General features: G+C 42.0%; 1 protein-coding gene across 11 annotated transcripts in view; it reads right to left on the minus strand.

Annotated features, from left to right (window-relative positions):
• Nucleotides 1-1,570: 1,570 nt before the first annotated feature.
• Nucleotides 1,571-15,087, minus strand: part of LOC140725685 (transcription factor Dp-2-like) — a 256,670-nt gene continuing 243,153 nt past the window's right edge. For all 11 annotated transcript variants that reach the window (XM_073041493.1, XM_073041494.1, XM_073041500.1 and 8 more), the window contains 2 exons: nt 3,984-4,083; nt 1,571-3,691 (listed from right to left, as the gene is read on the minus strand). In XM_073041493.1, the coding sequence (XP_072897594.1) occupies nt 3,496-3,691; nt 3,984-4,083 (296 nt within the window). In that variant the 3' untranslated portion in view covers nt 1,571-3,495. The remainder of the gene's footprint in view (nt 3,692-3,983; nt 4,084-15,087) is intronic.

Raw genomic sequence — 15,087 nt, forward strand, 5'->3', positions numbered from 1 at the left:
GTGAGCAATTTAAAGAGCTCTAATTAGCAGCTTCAGCCGCTGTAGTCCAGTGAAGTTACTAAAGTTGCTGATGACAGTGAATTAAGATTGTGCAATGCATAGCGGATAGCACAAGACTAACACAGCTGGGGCATCGGAATTCAAGATGATCTTGTACGTCCTTCCTGCGAGCATGTGGGCTTCTTCTGGGTGCCCCAAGTACCACCCAGGTTCCAAAGGCGTACCAGATAGTCGGTTAATTGGTTATTATAAATTGTCTTGTGATCAGGCTAGGGTTAAATAGGTGGGTTGTTCCGTGCTGTATCAATAAATAAACAAACAAGTTCTTTAGTAATGCTGGACTGCCTGGATGTTAGAGCATTTGACCAGGTTCTTCAATCAAATATCAAACATCAAGATCATAAAATAAACTGAATTTTATGTTGGCAACATCCTATTTATACACTTGTACTCACCACACTGTAAACTGCAATGCATTTCAAACTTTAAACTGGATTACAACCTTCTTTAACTTTACTGGAGTGGGTGGTGATGGGAAGTTTCACTTGCATGTAAGGTGCAACAAAATTATATACTTATTTGAAAGAGTATAATTTTTCTACAGCATCTCTTCACTTAGTCTGAGGTAAAGGCGGGGGGGTTGTGGTAATGAGAGGTTCAAGGAGCGTGGAGAGAAAGAAGGGAAGTGTGAACAGTAAAAAGTCGAAGATTTGTCATAATAGTAATAACCACTCTCATCCATCAGTGCTGAACTTTGCCTCTGTAAGGTTATGCTGCCATCTCAGCCTCATGAAGTTCAGCTGGGAGCAAAGGATCACCATGACAATGCTACTGAGTAAGACTATTGTAGCTGATGCTACAACATCATTTTAACTGCAGCATACTGAAATAAAAGGAATATCTTATTCACGTGAAAACAATGTTAAAATACACTCCTGAACATCCACTGCAGCGAAACATGGAGAAGCTATACACATTAACACATACAAAATACTGGAGGGAACTCAGCAAGTCAGGCAGCATCCATGTAAGGGAATAAACAGTTGATGTTTCACACCAGAACCCTTTATCAGGACGGGGGAGGAAACCAGAACAGGAAAGTGAGGGTGTGGGGAGAAGAATCACAATCAGATTTAATATGTTGTGAAATCTGCTGCTATGTGGCAGCAGTACATAATAATAAAAACTGAATTACATTGTGTATATATAGTTAAATAAGTAGTGCAAAAAATTAGTGAAGGTAGAGTTCATAGGTTCAACGTCCATTCAGAAATCAGACAGCAGAGGGGAAGATGCCATTCCTGAATCACTGTGTGTGTACCGGCAGGCTCCTGTACCTCCTCCTTGATGGTAGCAATGAGAAGAGGGCACGTCCTGGGTGATGGGAGCCTGCAATGATGAATGCTGCCCTTTTTGAGCATTCTTCTTTGAAGGCGTCCTGTATGCTGGGGAGCCTGATGCCCACGGCGGAGCTGACTGAGTTCACAACTTTCTGCGGCTTATTTTGACCCTCTGCAGTCCATACCAGTGAAGAAGCTTTACACTTGTAAAGAAGATCAGTCAGCTCCCATTTGATTGTCTTTAAATTATTTTATTCCATGTTCTACAATACAATTTTTTTTTTAAAAGTTTATCGTGGAAATATTCGCCCTGATAAAACAGGAATCATCACCAAAGGCCATGCAGGTATGTTCATCAGCACAGTCAATAATGATGTCCTTGTTTTAAACCATACCAAAAGGTATGTATATCATAACATATCACTTGTAGCACAACAGATTTCTTAATATATATATATAAATATACACACGGTGAACAGATTTCTACCAAGTGGATATAAAACTTCAATGAAAAATTAAGAACATGGCTAATTATTTACAAAAGGAGAACACAATAGGATTGAAATTGGTCCTGGATATTCGAAGACAGACAGTAACAAACTACAGCTTATCACAGCCCTTCTGTTAGTAGTCACTGCTATAGTAAATGGCATGTGACCCAGAGAAGGCTGTCTGATACGCTGATGCCTGTTCTCCACAAATGTCCATAATCAATTCACCCTCATTGAGCTCATCAAGGTTTACATCTGCAGATGACAGACTTTGAAAGGAGAGGTTGGTGCATGAACGCATAGCTGTAAATTATTTGAATTTCAGCAATTATTCTGTCCGGTGCATCAGGCAGAACCTGTATTTTATCTGATATTCTTCTGTGAGAGGAAATCAGGTCAACTAAAAGAGTAAAAGTTACATCCGAAAAAGATGGCCGCTTTACCATCATACAATGTACATAAGCTGGAAGTCAGTAATAAAGTGATTTATTACACTACTTGTTATTTTCTTTCTCCTCTACCTGAAAATGCTTCTTGTTCGGCTATAGCTCTCTGGACCCAGTCATCCCCCGGTTCTTCCACACAAGGATCATAATTCACTAGTGATCCTCTACAACTGACTGTTCCTAAATTATTTGACTACACCTCTTCTGGGCTGATTCTATTCTTGCCCGATCTCGGAACAAGTAGATCTGAGTGGAATTTGCTGAACAGAGATCGGGATAGCTAAGTCTAACCAATCCTCTAATTGAGACTGGAGATGAATCGCACTGACTTGAGGATTAGCTAATTCTAGGGATGGAAGTTGGCACCTTTCGAATCAGTACAGAGAAACATCTCACCAGATCAGTCAGCACAGCCACAGGGCTGGAGTGCAGCCATCTTAAATGTGTTGCTGATCACTGTTTCTGGACTTGATCAACACCTTGGACTTGTTCTGCTCACCTTCTGGATGGACGCCATTGGAAAAAAAAGGAATGCTAGTTGATTTGTTGCTCAACACTCAGAAAATCATTCACAGTCAATTTAAGACAACAAAATTAAACTTTCGGGGGGTGGGGGAGGATCCTTCCAGACGGATGCTACACATTAGCTTCCGCCAACATCGGAGTCGCTTGCTTTCAATATGGGCAAACACGTGAGGAAGTTATGTTACTTGCTCCAAATACTTCACTGCCTCAATGCCTCCGTGGGCTCCACTAGCCTCAGCATGTAAAAATTGGAACATAACTAAAGCAATTTGTTTCACTTCAGCACATCTCCAAAATCCAAACATCACCCACAAGAAGCACATTTATAACTTCAACACTGGAACAACCGAACTGTCTACCTCACGGCTTTCCTAAAAGGTAGAAATGGTCAAGGGCAAGATTGAAAGGTAAAACAAACCAGAACAAAAAAAAAAGTAGCAGCTATTAAAACTGTGTCAGCCAATCAACTTTGGATCATTTTTTACTGGATGTAAAAACGTGTAGCAACAAGCTCGAGGCTGCATCACAGGATTTCCGTACATTCACACAGCGTTGGTGTTTATTATTCTCCCCTCAGCTTACAGTCTGCTAGGGTCAGTCACAAAGTTGACAAGAGCGAATGGTGAAACACAGTACAGTACAGCTTCATTAAAAGCAGACATGAGCAGCTTGAGAAGTATGTCAGAACCCTCCTTACTCTCCTTCAACAAGCGAAGAGCAGTCATCTTCATCATCGTCATCATCCTCGTCATCGTCATTAAATGAACATGGTGTTTCGCCTCGTGATTCAAAGTGCGATGCAACGCTGCTTGAGTGGTGACTCTGTGGAGCAAGAAACTGTCCTGTTGCTAAGGCAACTTCCACATCCAATGAAAAGCCAGGGTTTACACTGTTGGATGAAAAAGAAAGAAGAAGCAGTCATGTAGCACAGCGATAATCCATTTCTATCATTTGGCTGTTATACTTTTGGGTGGAGGGTTGGAAGCTATTTAGTATCTTTCAGCAAATTGCGCTCAATGGCAGGTTTTCACATTTTGACAACAACTTGGGAAGGCATAGAAGTGATTATTAGAGGAGAGATTAACAGGTTAATCAGAAATTACTAATAGTTTAAGAAAGTGTTCCCCATTAATTTTTAAGTCTGAGGTATTGAAATACAAATCCAGCCGTAGCTTATTTACCTTGACTGTGAAACAGATCCGGTTGTTGACAGAGCGGAGGCCGTCTGCACCAGATCTGAAGGCACTTCACTGTTCGCCCAGGATGTTCCTTCTGCCATTTCTATCAGAAACAGAACAGCTCGGTCACAATTCTACAGCAGGGAAAATGCATTGAAAGCTGCATGGACCACTGCCTCAATGCCTGCACTGCACAATCAATACATGCCGTAGTTAGCAGTTTTCCACTTCCTCCCCCCTTATTCAGCTGATGAAAGGAATAGTCTGAGTTTTCAAAAAATGCCTTTAATTGTTTCAGGGAATTCCAAGGTGAAGTCCATTATCGTAATGTAGAATAAAAGTTCCATGAAGAGCAGAGAAAGGAATTAGCTTGCAATCTACTTTTACTTGCATTAGCTAGGTTTTGTCGTCGTTGTGGAGTGTCTTAATATTCAACCTCATCTGAAAGATTGCACCCTGGGCATTGCAAGACTGTCCTCCACTGTGCTGGTGAGTCAGCCAAGACCAGGTACTCGCCCCCAGAGTGGATCTTCTGAAAGTTTAATGTATACCTTTCTTGTGAAGGCTGCTCCTATGATACTACGTGCCTGTGATGTTGCTGTAAGGCTGTTTAATGCACCCGTGCATACATGTAGCTGTGCACATGACAATATAATTCAACTCTTGACTTTGAGTCACAGGCAAGAGTGCTACCACTAAGCCAATCAGTGTGGGTATAAACAGACTCCCTTCAATAGTATAAGCAACTAACACAGACCAAATATGTGCAGGAGGGTCGTAGTATTTCTGAAGCCAACATTGTATGCTCACAACGTACCAAGGCCCTTATGCCGTTTGGGAATGTGGGAAGAAACCGGAGCATCTGTGGAAAACCCACACAGTCACCGGGAGAACTTACAATCTCCTTACAGACAGCAGCAGGAATTGATCTCCGATCTTTATTACAGCTCAACGCTAATCTACCACACTGCATTTTTACACCACAGGTACCAATCCAAGACAGGGGCTGGAATTCAAAGCTGCTTGGTTGCTGTTTTACAGCCACGTCCCAATGCAGCTAACCTAGCCCCTCAAAGTAAAAATGTAAATAGTTACAGGCTGCTTGGGGATTCCCTGTTCATGAATACTAAACCGGGGGTAAATTTATCAAAGATTCAAGGTACATTTATTATTAAAGTATGTATGCAGTATACAACCCTGAGATTTGTCTTCCCACAGACAGTCACGAAACAAAGAAACACCATGGAGCCCGTTCAAAGAAAAACATCAGCACTCCCCTCCCCCAGCACAAAGCACAAAAGTAATCACAAATCCTTCTCAATTCCTATCCAGATGCCACAATTACTTAACTCCAGAAGTCACAAGTTTAAACATCATAAAACATCTTGGCTGGAAGGTTTGATAATGTTGTTGAAGGAGATTTAGACTGAGTTGGCAGGGGAATGAGGCTCCGACTAGGTGTTGTGGGGAAGGTACAGTCATAGATTATAGCATATAGAACAGTATAGCACAGGAACCCACAATCTTGTGCCAAAATAATTAAACTAATGACATCTATACAATTAGGCTAATGATCTGAGGAGATCCAGCAAGAATATTTATCAGAAGCGCTGCATACGTAGAATTCTTAGTATTATTAAGGATCCCACACAGCATCCTCTTTGACTTTCTACATCAGGCAGGAGACTCCGATGCATAAAAACGAGAACGGTCAAGATGGGGAACAGTTTCTTCTCCCCAGGCCACTGGACTTCTGAACTCCCTGCTGCATCGTATTCGAACTGTCACTAGATAATCTGTTCTCTGCCTTACAATATTTCATTTTAATGCACTTTAGTATGTGTGATTCATCTGTAGATTTTATCCTTACCTTCATAAATTATCGTGTGTTATGTGTATTACTGTGCTTTATACCCTGGTTCGGAGAAATGTTGTCTCCCTTCTATATACATTAGGCGGCTATATATGTTATATACGTGTATATAGGTAAATGACAATAAACTTGACTTGATTAATCCCTTCTGCCTGAACATGGCCCAGACACCAGAGATGAGAAAAAATAATGTCCAGTAGGTAAAGCAGGCAGGTAAATAGACAAAGGGAATACAAGGCTAAATTGAATCTATTTTAATGCAAGCAGTCTAACTAGTAAACCCAATCAGCCCAAAGCTTTAATTTCTCATGGGACAATGATCGTGTTGCCATCATTAAGACATGGTTGAACGCAGGGCAAGACTGGCAACTCTGTAGCCCGGGGTAGAGGGTTATAGATGAACAGAGTGGATGTAAAAGAGGAGGTGGCACTGCATTGCGAGTCAAGGAATTCAATTTTGAGGGAAGACATCCTTAAATGCTCCTCAAATGAGCTATTTTGCGTAAAGACTAGGAACAAAACGGGAGACAGTAGAGGAATAAATATGTAGGCAAAATGGAGAAAAATGCAATAAATTTAAGCCTACATCTACACAGTACAATTCAGGTCACTGAAGTTTCTGTCATCAAGTCATTAATTAAGTAACTGTGCCACGTACTGAAGGTACTTTGGCAAAGTATGACACAATTCCTGAGACACTGAACTGGTTAGCTGCACCCAATGTACTGCCAATAATACTTGCTTTATTTAACATATAAATAGCTGTGAAGAAAAACTGTGAGCCAATAAATATCAACGAAGTCCATTTAGTGCACATCTCTTAACTATCACCTCAAATTCCTTCTACCACTTCCACAACAGACATGTCAATACTAATCCCAAGTTCTCTTGTCACCAAGTCATAGAATCATAGAAAAGCACAGCACAGAAACAGGCCATTTGGCCCATCTAGTCCATGCCAAACCATTCAATATGCCTACCCTCATCGACCTGCACCAGGACCATAGCCCTCCACACCCCTACCATCCATGTACCCATCCAAACGTCTCTGGATTGTTGAAATCGAGTTTGCATGCACCACTTGTGTTGGCAGCTCGTTCCATGCTCCCATGGCCCTCTGAGTTCTAGATGATCTTGCGATATATACGGAGGAATAAAGGTGCCTTAAAAAGTCAAATTGTACCTCGCTGTTTTTATATGTGATGCACACATGGTGTGATAACTTCATGAGCCACTACTGCAACCCTTTTGATAACACAATGACTGCTCTGCAGAGCACGAAAACCAGCAGTGATGACTCACACTCTGATTTCCACTCGTCCTGCAGTGAACAATTGATCCTCAACCTCCAGCAAGTGCCCTCAGACTGGTGAGTCACGGCCTCACTAAAACATCCACTCATTTCATCAGAAATAAAACCCCCGCAAAAGGTAAAGCCTTGGCAACAATTCTGTGTAAACTCTAACCTGTGCTTTACAATATCAGCTTGCAACACTCAACGCTGTTTTCACTACAATGATGCTGAATGCTATATGCAATAACTGCAATTTTAATATTAAAACATGATCGCGTCTACTCATGATTATTCTGCAGACCCAGGGGCTGGAATCTACAACAAAAAAAAACTGCTGGAGGAGCTCGGCAGGTCAGGCAGCCTCTGTGGAGGGAAACAGACAGCTGACATTTTGGGTTGAGATCCTTCATTTAAATAGGAAGATGGGGGGTGGGGGTGGGTGGATAGCCAATATAGAATGGTGAGGGGTCCAATGGCAGATGCAATCACGTGGAGGGAGAGGTAGAAATACGGGGGAGGAGATGATAGCCAAAGACAGCAAAGGGCTGTAAATGATGGAATTTGATTGGAAAGGAAGGTGGAATATGGAACCAAATTAGGCAGGTAGGGTGAGTACATGGGAACAGTGGGGAGAAATGGTCCAGTGGTTATACTAGGTTCTTTTCTATTTTTGATAATTTTGTGCTTAAAATATCAAATAGCCTTTTAAATTTACTTAAGGGACATTGATTCCAGGTATGTCATATGAGGAGAGTCAATGTTTTCTGGAGTTTAAAAAGGAGAACTCCATGAAACAAACAAAATTCTTCAGGGTTCACCTGGGTGAGTTCAGGCTGACATTTGCCCTGGTTAGGCTGTCTCTCTCAATGTAAGATCCAGCCTTTCAGGACAGAGATGGGAAGAAATTTCTTCACCTAGAGGATAGTGAGTATTTGTTGAAAATACTGTGACTGACTTTCACAGATCTCCCGGGCCGGGAATTCCAGACTGTTAGCTTTTGGGACTTTGCACACTTCAAAAAGAGCTTCTTAATTCTTCTCAATTCATGAGCTGATTGGTCAGGCCAGCTTAAGGGAAACCAGAGGCATGGGGATCAGCCTTAATCTTGCTGAAAAGCAAAGGCAGGGGATGAATAACTACTGTCCTTATTTGTTTTGATCTTGTAACTAATAATTTGCAATGAAATATACTATCCACAGTAAACATGGCTGGTGAATTCAAGTTTAATTATCATTGAACCGTACATGAATACAGCCAAATAAAATGGTGCTACTCCGGGGCCAAGGTGCAAAACACAGTACCAACAGTCACACACTGCACAAGGCACATACAGGACACATGAGGCAGCAGTAAACCACACAAAAACACACATCATCCAAGTCCCCGAGTCCATAGATGTTGCAGCAGTCTGTGGTCAAACAGAATACATCTTATCTGCTGCTGAGCAAACTCTGGAGAGCACCACCGACTCCAACATGTGTGCCCCACCACACTGCCCCTGACTCTCCGGTGGAGTGCACTGACTCTGCTCTCTTTCTCCCTTGGGGGCCGCAGACAGGCGCCGCCGCGGTTTGGGCCTAGTCCTCGCCACAACCGAGGCCTACGCTGCCCCCCCGCCGCTCGCCAACAGATCGGTGAATTGGAATTGCAGCATTCTATATTAACAACGTCCAGCGGGGTCTTGTGATCGAAGAAAAGCGACCTGCTGTTAGACAGCACATCTCCTTTGCGCACTGACTCCAACTCTGCGATTCAGGCAGCAGCACAATCTGCACCCAGTCCATCTCCTTCAGTTTCTCTGCCAACGACCAGCTCGCTGATGGGGTAGACCTCCAGCACTTTAAAGTTCTTAATATCCAGCAAGGTCTTGTGATCATAAAAGAAACTGTTTTAAAAAGACAACGCCTTTTAAACCTGTAGCAATGAAGACCAGTGTGCCATGTGCCCTCCAAATTGGCTGCTCTACCTGCACACTAATCTTCTGAACCGACTCACTGAAATTATACCTCGTAGCAACATTTACAAGCTTCGTATTTGGCAAATATTTTTCTGCTTATCCAGTCAAGATTAACAGCCTCACATTTTCCTACATCTCTCTCGATTTGCCACCAGCGTGTCCACTTGGGTTAACCTGCAAGCATCACCGTGTGCAGGCTAGATGCAGGAAGATTGTTTCCAATGTTGGGGAAGTCCAGAACGAGGGGTCACAGTTTAAGGATAAAGGGGAAGCCTTTTAGGACGGAGATGAGGAAAAACTTCTTCACACAGAGAGTGGTGAATCTGTGGAACTCTCTGCCACAGGAAACAGTTGAGGCCGGTTCACTGGCTATATTTAAGAGGAAGTTAGATATGGCCCTTGTGGCTAAAGGGATCGGGGGTATGGAGAGAAAGCAGGTACAGGGTTCTGAGTTGGATGATCAGCCATGATCATACTGAATGGCAGTGCAGGCTTGAAGGGCTGAATGGCCTACTCCTGCACCTATTTTCTATAATGTTTCAATGATCAACGAAAGGAGGGGAGGAACACTTAACAGGCATTCGGACAGACAGGGAATAGAGGAATATAAACTATATGCAAACAGTTGAGTTTAACCTGCATCATGGTCATCACAGACACAGTAGCCGAAGGGTCTGATCTTGCACTGTGTTAGTCCATGTTAGAGAAACATTTAGTATTCTTAAAGCAATTGACAGGCTAGATAATTAAGCAGTTTCCTCTGGCAGGAGAGAGGAAAATTGTTTGACCCCTTAGGACTGAGGGGAGAAAACTGTATATAGGGCACTGTAAGTCCTCTGACTTCTATAACCCAAAATGTACTGTTGTGGAGTCTGCACAAGAGGGTTTTCTGATACAAAGAGAATCAGTAGATCTAGAGTGAAAACGGAGAACACTAAAAATATTCATCAAGTCAGGCCAATGTTTAGAGAGAGAAGTTAGCATCTCAAATTGTCCCAGAAAGAGTATTTAATCAAAACATTAGATCTGTTTCTCTCTCCACAGATGCTGCCTGACATACTGAGTATTTCATGCAGTCTCTCTTTTTAAATTTCAGAAACATGTATTTAGCTTTACAAAGGATTTGGGGAAAAGGTAAGAAAGGGCTTTTTAGTTGAGGTAATTAAGATAATTTGAATAACTGGTTTGGGGGCTGCAGAAGACAAAGATGAAGTGGCTTCTACAAACTGCAAGTCATGAAGGGCTGCTATGAGAAGATTTAACAATAATAGTTAAAAAAGGAAGAATCCAGATAGTGAGGGACCAGGTGGGGCAGATTAGAATTAGGGATTTAGTTATGTAGGTCTTTCTAAAGGACAAGAATAACCCAATGGGCTGAATGGCAGCTAACTGATTTGGGCAACGTTGACATGTTCCTGATCCATCCCACAACATAAGTGGGATGAATTCAGAATACTAACCTTTCACACATTTTTTAGCTGTTTCTATAGGAAACGGTTCTGTCAGATAAAGTGGACACTTGACACTTGTACCTTTGTAGTCGTTAATGACCTGTTTACATTGCAACAGATCTCAGTTTCTTGCAAGCTGTTCCAACTCCTAATTAACCTGCGGTCCTGATAGCAAAATGCATAAAGACTTCCTAAAATATTAAAGCAGGATCCGAATTGCCCATCGACTCACCGGAAACATTGGTCTTTTATGTGCTTATGCCAGTCTCTTTCACAGATCTTTTTAAGACAAGTTTCACAAATTTGTCTTACAAAATAACTAAAAAATAGGAATTCACCAGCTTGTAGTCAGCACTGAATAAATGATAATAAATTCAGAAAAGAACAGAACCTTAAAGAATGTTTTCTGAATGTCAATAGGGAATGGGTTAGTAAATGTTGCTATGGTAACAGCTGGAGCTGCTGGAATTAAATATCCTCTCTTTCTCGACCCCCTACCTTAATGGAACAAAGGGGTTTTCAACAAAGCTTTGAATTTCTTAGTATTTCCTTTTAGTTGCTTGCAATTACATACTCAGAGTCATTAACCACTCCCTCCAAAAAAAAATTGAGCAAAAAAACACGCAACGATAACAATATAAACTAACTGTGAGGGGTGATGCAGATAATAATTATGTTTCCTCTCACCAGCCGAAACACATAAATCAGAAGCACTACATTTCAGCAGTGGTCTGCTATACATCGGGCGCCGTGTTGAGGGGTAAGATTAACCAGACAAATTTTCAAGCCAGTTCTAAAGGCAATAAACAGGGAGCCATCAGAATTAAAGTGAAAATAATTGCCACAGTGCACTGATAGGCCAGGCAAGTTTGAAAAGAGCATTCACATAAGCAGTGCAGGGAGTTAGTTAAAGGCATATACCTATTGAAGCTGAGGGTCATGGCAACATTTATTATCTTCACTTCCTGTCCTTTTGGGGCAAGGGAGAATAATTTTAATAGCCTTTTATTTATTAGACAATTTTCAAAATGCTGTTTCAAAGGCATAAACAGCAAGTTGTATAGAACTCAATTAACCAGAAATTCTTATAAGCAAGGTCATACCTTAAATGACTCAGCATACAATTTTTTGTCCAAGAATAGCATTGAATTTGCCAGCTTATTGACAAAATACAACTGAAGCAAAAACATACATCTATAGATGGACTACCACAACTTCAGGATATGCTAATTTGCTTCAGAGTGAAAGGAATGTTTCCTTAACAGCAGTCAATGTTTTAACATAGAGAATTGCAGAACCTCATTTATGCACAACAGACTCACAGTGAGAAGACAAAAGACCAGCTAATCTGTTTCAGTGATGCTGATTAGAGTCATAGAGTCAAAAGCGTACCACAAAAGACTGTAAATTACAAAAGTAAAATGTGCAAAAGATGAATAATGAGGTAGTGTTCATGTTCATTTCAACTGAGGATATCAACTAAGGCTACATCTGCACTAGACCGGATAATTTTGAAAACTCCGGTTTTGTGTAACGATAGGCGTCCACACTACGCGTTTTTGAAAATATCTCTGTCCACATTGAAATGGAGATTTCAGCGAATCTCCCCCTCCTGCACATGTGCAGGATACATCTACCGGAAACAAGCAACATGTTTGGTGTCGAATCTCGCCGTGAAAGTGCGCGTTTGTGTAGTTACAGACTAGAAAAACTTAAAACGACGGACAGCTGTTGGCTCTCGTGCAGGAGAACTTAAAACTAAAAAAAATACTGGAGCGTACGGTGGGAACCGATGGAGTTCATGGACAGATTGACCCGGCTGACAAAGAACATTGAAAAACTGACTAACTCTGTTGCATTAATAAAGCACCTTGTTAAATGTATAAAACATGTCTGCATCAGTGTTATCTTGTATTTCCATACAATGTTACATTAGGCTGTCACATATCTATTGTCAGAGAAGTACTTGCATAAATAGGTAAACCACCTTCATACGAGCAAGGACAGAAAACAGGGCAAAATGTGTACAGTATACTTATTTATTCAGTAAGTTATGGGTCAAAGTATTTGGTGAGTACATTTTTAACTCTTCTGGCTTCAGTCTCTTTGCTGTCTGTTCTGAAATTGTTAGGTTGCATTCAAGAAAACAATGAAATAGCGTGCTGCCGTCTGATAGCGTTTTCAGAAGTCTCCAGTTACGCTGTCTACACTGATCTGCCAGAGCAGCATTTTCAAAAATAACCTACCCTGGAAAGCTTTTCTGAAAAGCTCTGTTTTCAGGGGACGAAAACGCCGTATTAGTGTGGACGGAGGGTAAAAACGAAGAGAAAAGGCTTCGGTTACGGATTTATCTGGCGTAGTGTGGATGTAGCCCAAGTTCTAATCAACCAAGAGAGAAATATTATAATTCCAAGAAAATTCATCTGCAGACTTCTGGACCTAGAAGTTTGCAACTGGATCCTTGACTTCCTGACCAGAAGACTGCAATCAGTAAGGATAGACAGCAACACCTCCACTATGCAATTTGAAATTCCTGGGTGTCAATATCTCTGAGGTCCTAACCTGGATGCAACATATTGATGCAGCTATAAAGAAGGCAAGTCAGTGGCTATATTTCATTAGGGGTTTGAGGAGATTTGGTTTGTCAACTATAACACTCGAAAACTTCAACAAATATACCGTGGAGAGCACTTATCCTTGCAAGTCTCAAAAATGTCACACCTGCTCCTACATCTCCTCCCTCACTACCATTCAGGGCCCCAAATAGTCCTTCCAGGTGAGGCGATGCTTCACCTGTGAGTCTGCTGGGGCCGTTTACTGTGTCCAGTGCCCCCAGTGTGACCTCCTGTATATCGGTGAGACTGACATAGGTTGGGAGAGCACTTTGCTGAGCACCAACGGTGGTCACCCATTTTAATTCCACTTCCCATTCCGACATGTCAGTCCATGGCCTCCTCTACTGCTGTGATGAGGCCAAACTCAAGCTGGAAGAGCAACACCTTATATTCTGTCTGGGTAGCCTCTAACTTGATGGTGTGAACTTCAATTTCTTGAACTTCTGGTAATGGTTCCCATTTCCCTCTCACCATATCTCCTTCCCTGCCCATCACCTCCCTCTGATGCCCCTCCCCTTCTATCCTCTCCTATCAGATTCCCCCTTCTCCAGCCCTGTATCTCTTTCACCAATCAACTCCCCAGCTCTTCACCCTCTCCCTCTCTGGTTTCACCTATCACCCCCTACCTTGTATTTCTCCCCTCCCCTCCCCCCACCTGATTACTCTGACCACGTCTTTTTTCTCCAGTCCTGATGAAGGGTCTCAGCCCGAAACGTCAACAGTTTACTCTTTTCCATAGCTTGGCCTGCTGAGTTCCTCCAGTACTTTGTGTGTATTGATTGGATTTCCAACATCTGCAGATTTTCTCTTGTTTGTGAGTGGAGAGAATTCTGACTGGCTACATTGCCGTCTGTTGTTGGAGGGGGGGGTGGTGGTACTGCATAAGATTGAAATAAGTTGCAGAAACTTGTAAAATGAGTCAGCTCCATCATGGGCACCAGCCCCCATAGTATCCAACACGTCTTTGAGGAGCGGAGTCTTAGAAAAGAGGCGTCTATCATTCAGGATCCCCACCTCTCAGGACATGTCCTCTTCTCATTGTTATCGTCAGGAAGGAGGTACAGAAGCCTGAAGGCATACATTCAGCGATTCAGGAACAGCTTCTTCCCCTCCACCATCCGATTTCTGAATGGACAGTGAACCCATGAACACTACCTCACTACTTTATTATTTCTGTCAATTTGCACTACTTATTTTAACTTAACTATTTAAGACTATATAACACACACACTTAACATAATTCATTTATCCCCTCTATATTTATTTACCCTGCATTGCATTGTACTGCTGCTGTAAAGTTAACAAATTTCACAACATATGCCAATGATATTAAATCTGATTCTGACCATTATTGTACTCAACATTGGTGCCCCACAAGGCTGTGGCTTTAGTTCCCCATACACTCACAATTGTGTGGCCAGAATCTGCTTTAACTCTATAAAAGAGCTCATCAACAGTGGACAACTCCCATCCACTGCTACCAAACTCATAGTTCCCTTACCTCAGACTGCTCCATTCTACCTCCTACTCAAGATCCACAAACCTGAGTATCTGGGTAAGCCTATTGTCTCTGCCTGTTCCTGCCCCACTGAATTCATATCCTCATACCTCAACTCCATTCTATCTCCCTTAGTTCAGTCCCTTCCCACTCACATCTGCAACAATTATTATTTCCTCAATAACTTTAAATTCCCTGGCCCTGACCACCTCATTTCCACCATGAATGTCCAGTTGCTTTTCACTTCTTATGCACCATCAAGAAGGCCTTAAAGCTCTCTGATTCTTTCTCAATAAAAGAACCAACCAGTTCCTCTCCACCACCACTCTTCTCCATCTGGAAGAACTGGTCCTTACCCGGAACAATTTTTCCTTTAGCTCCTTCCACCTTCTCCAAACTCGAGGGATAGCTATGGGCAC

This window comes from Hemitrygon akajei, chromosome 3 (genome assembly GCF_048418815.1).
Source record: "Hemitrygon akajei chromosome 3, sHemAka1.3, whole genome shotgun sequence".
NCBI classification, from domain to species: Eukaryota; Metazoa; Chordata; class Chondrichthyes; order Myliobatiformes; family Dasyatidae; genus Hemitrygon; species Hemitrygon akajei.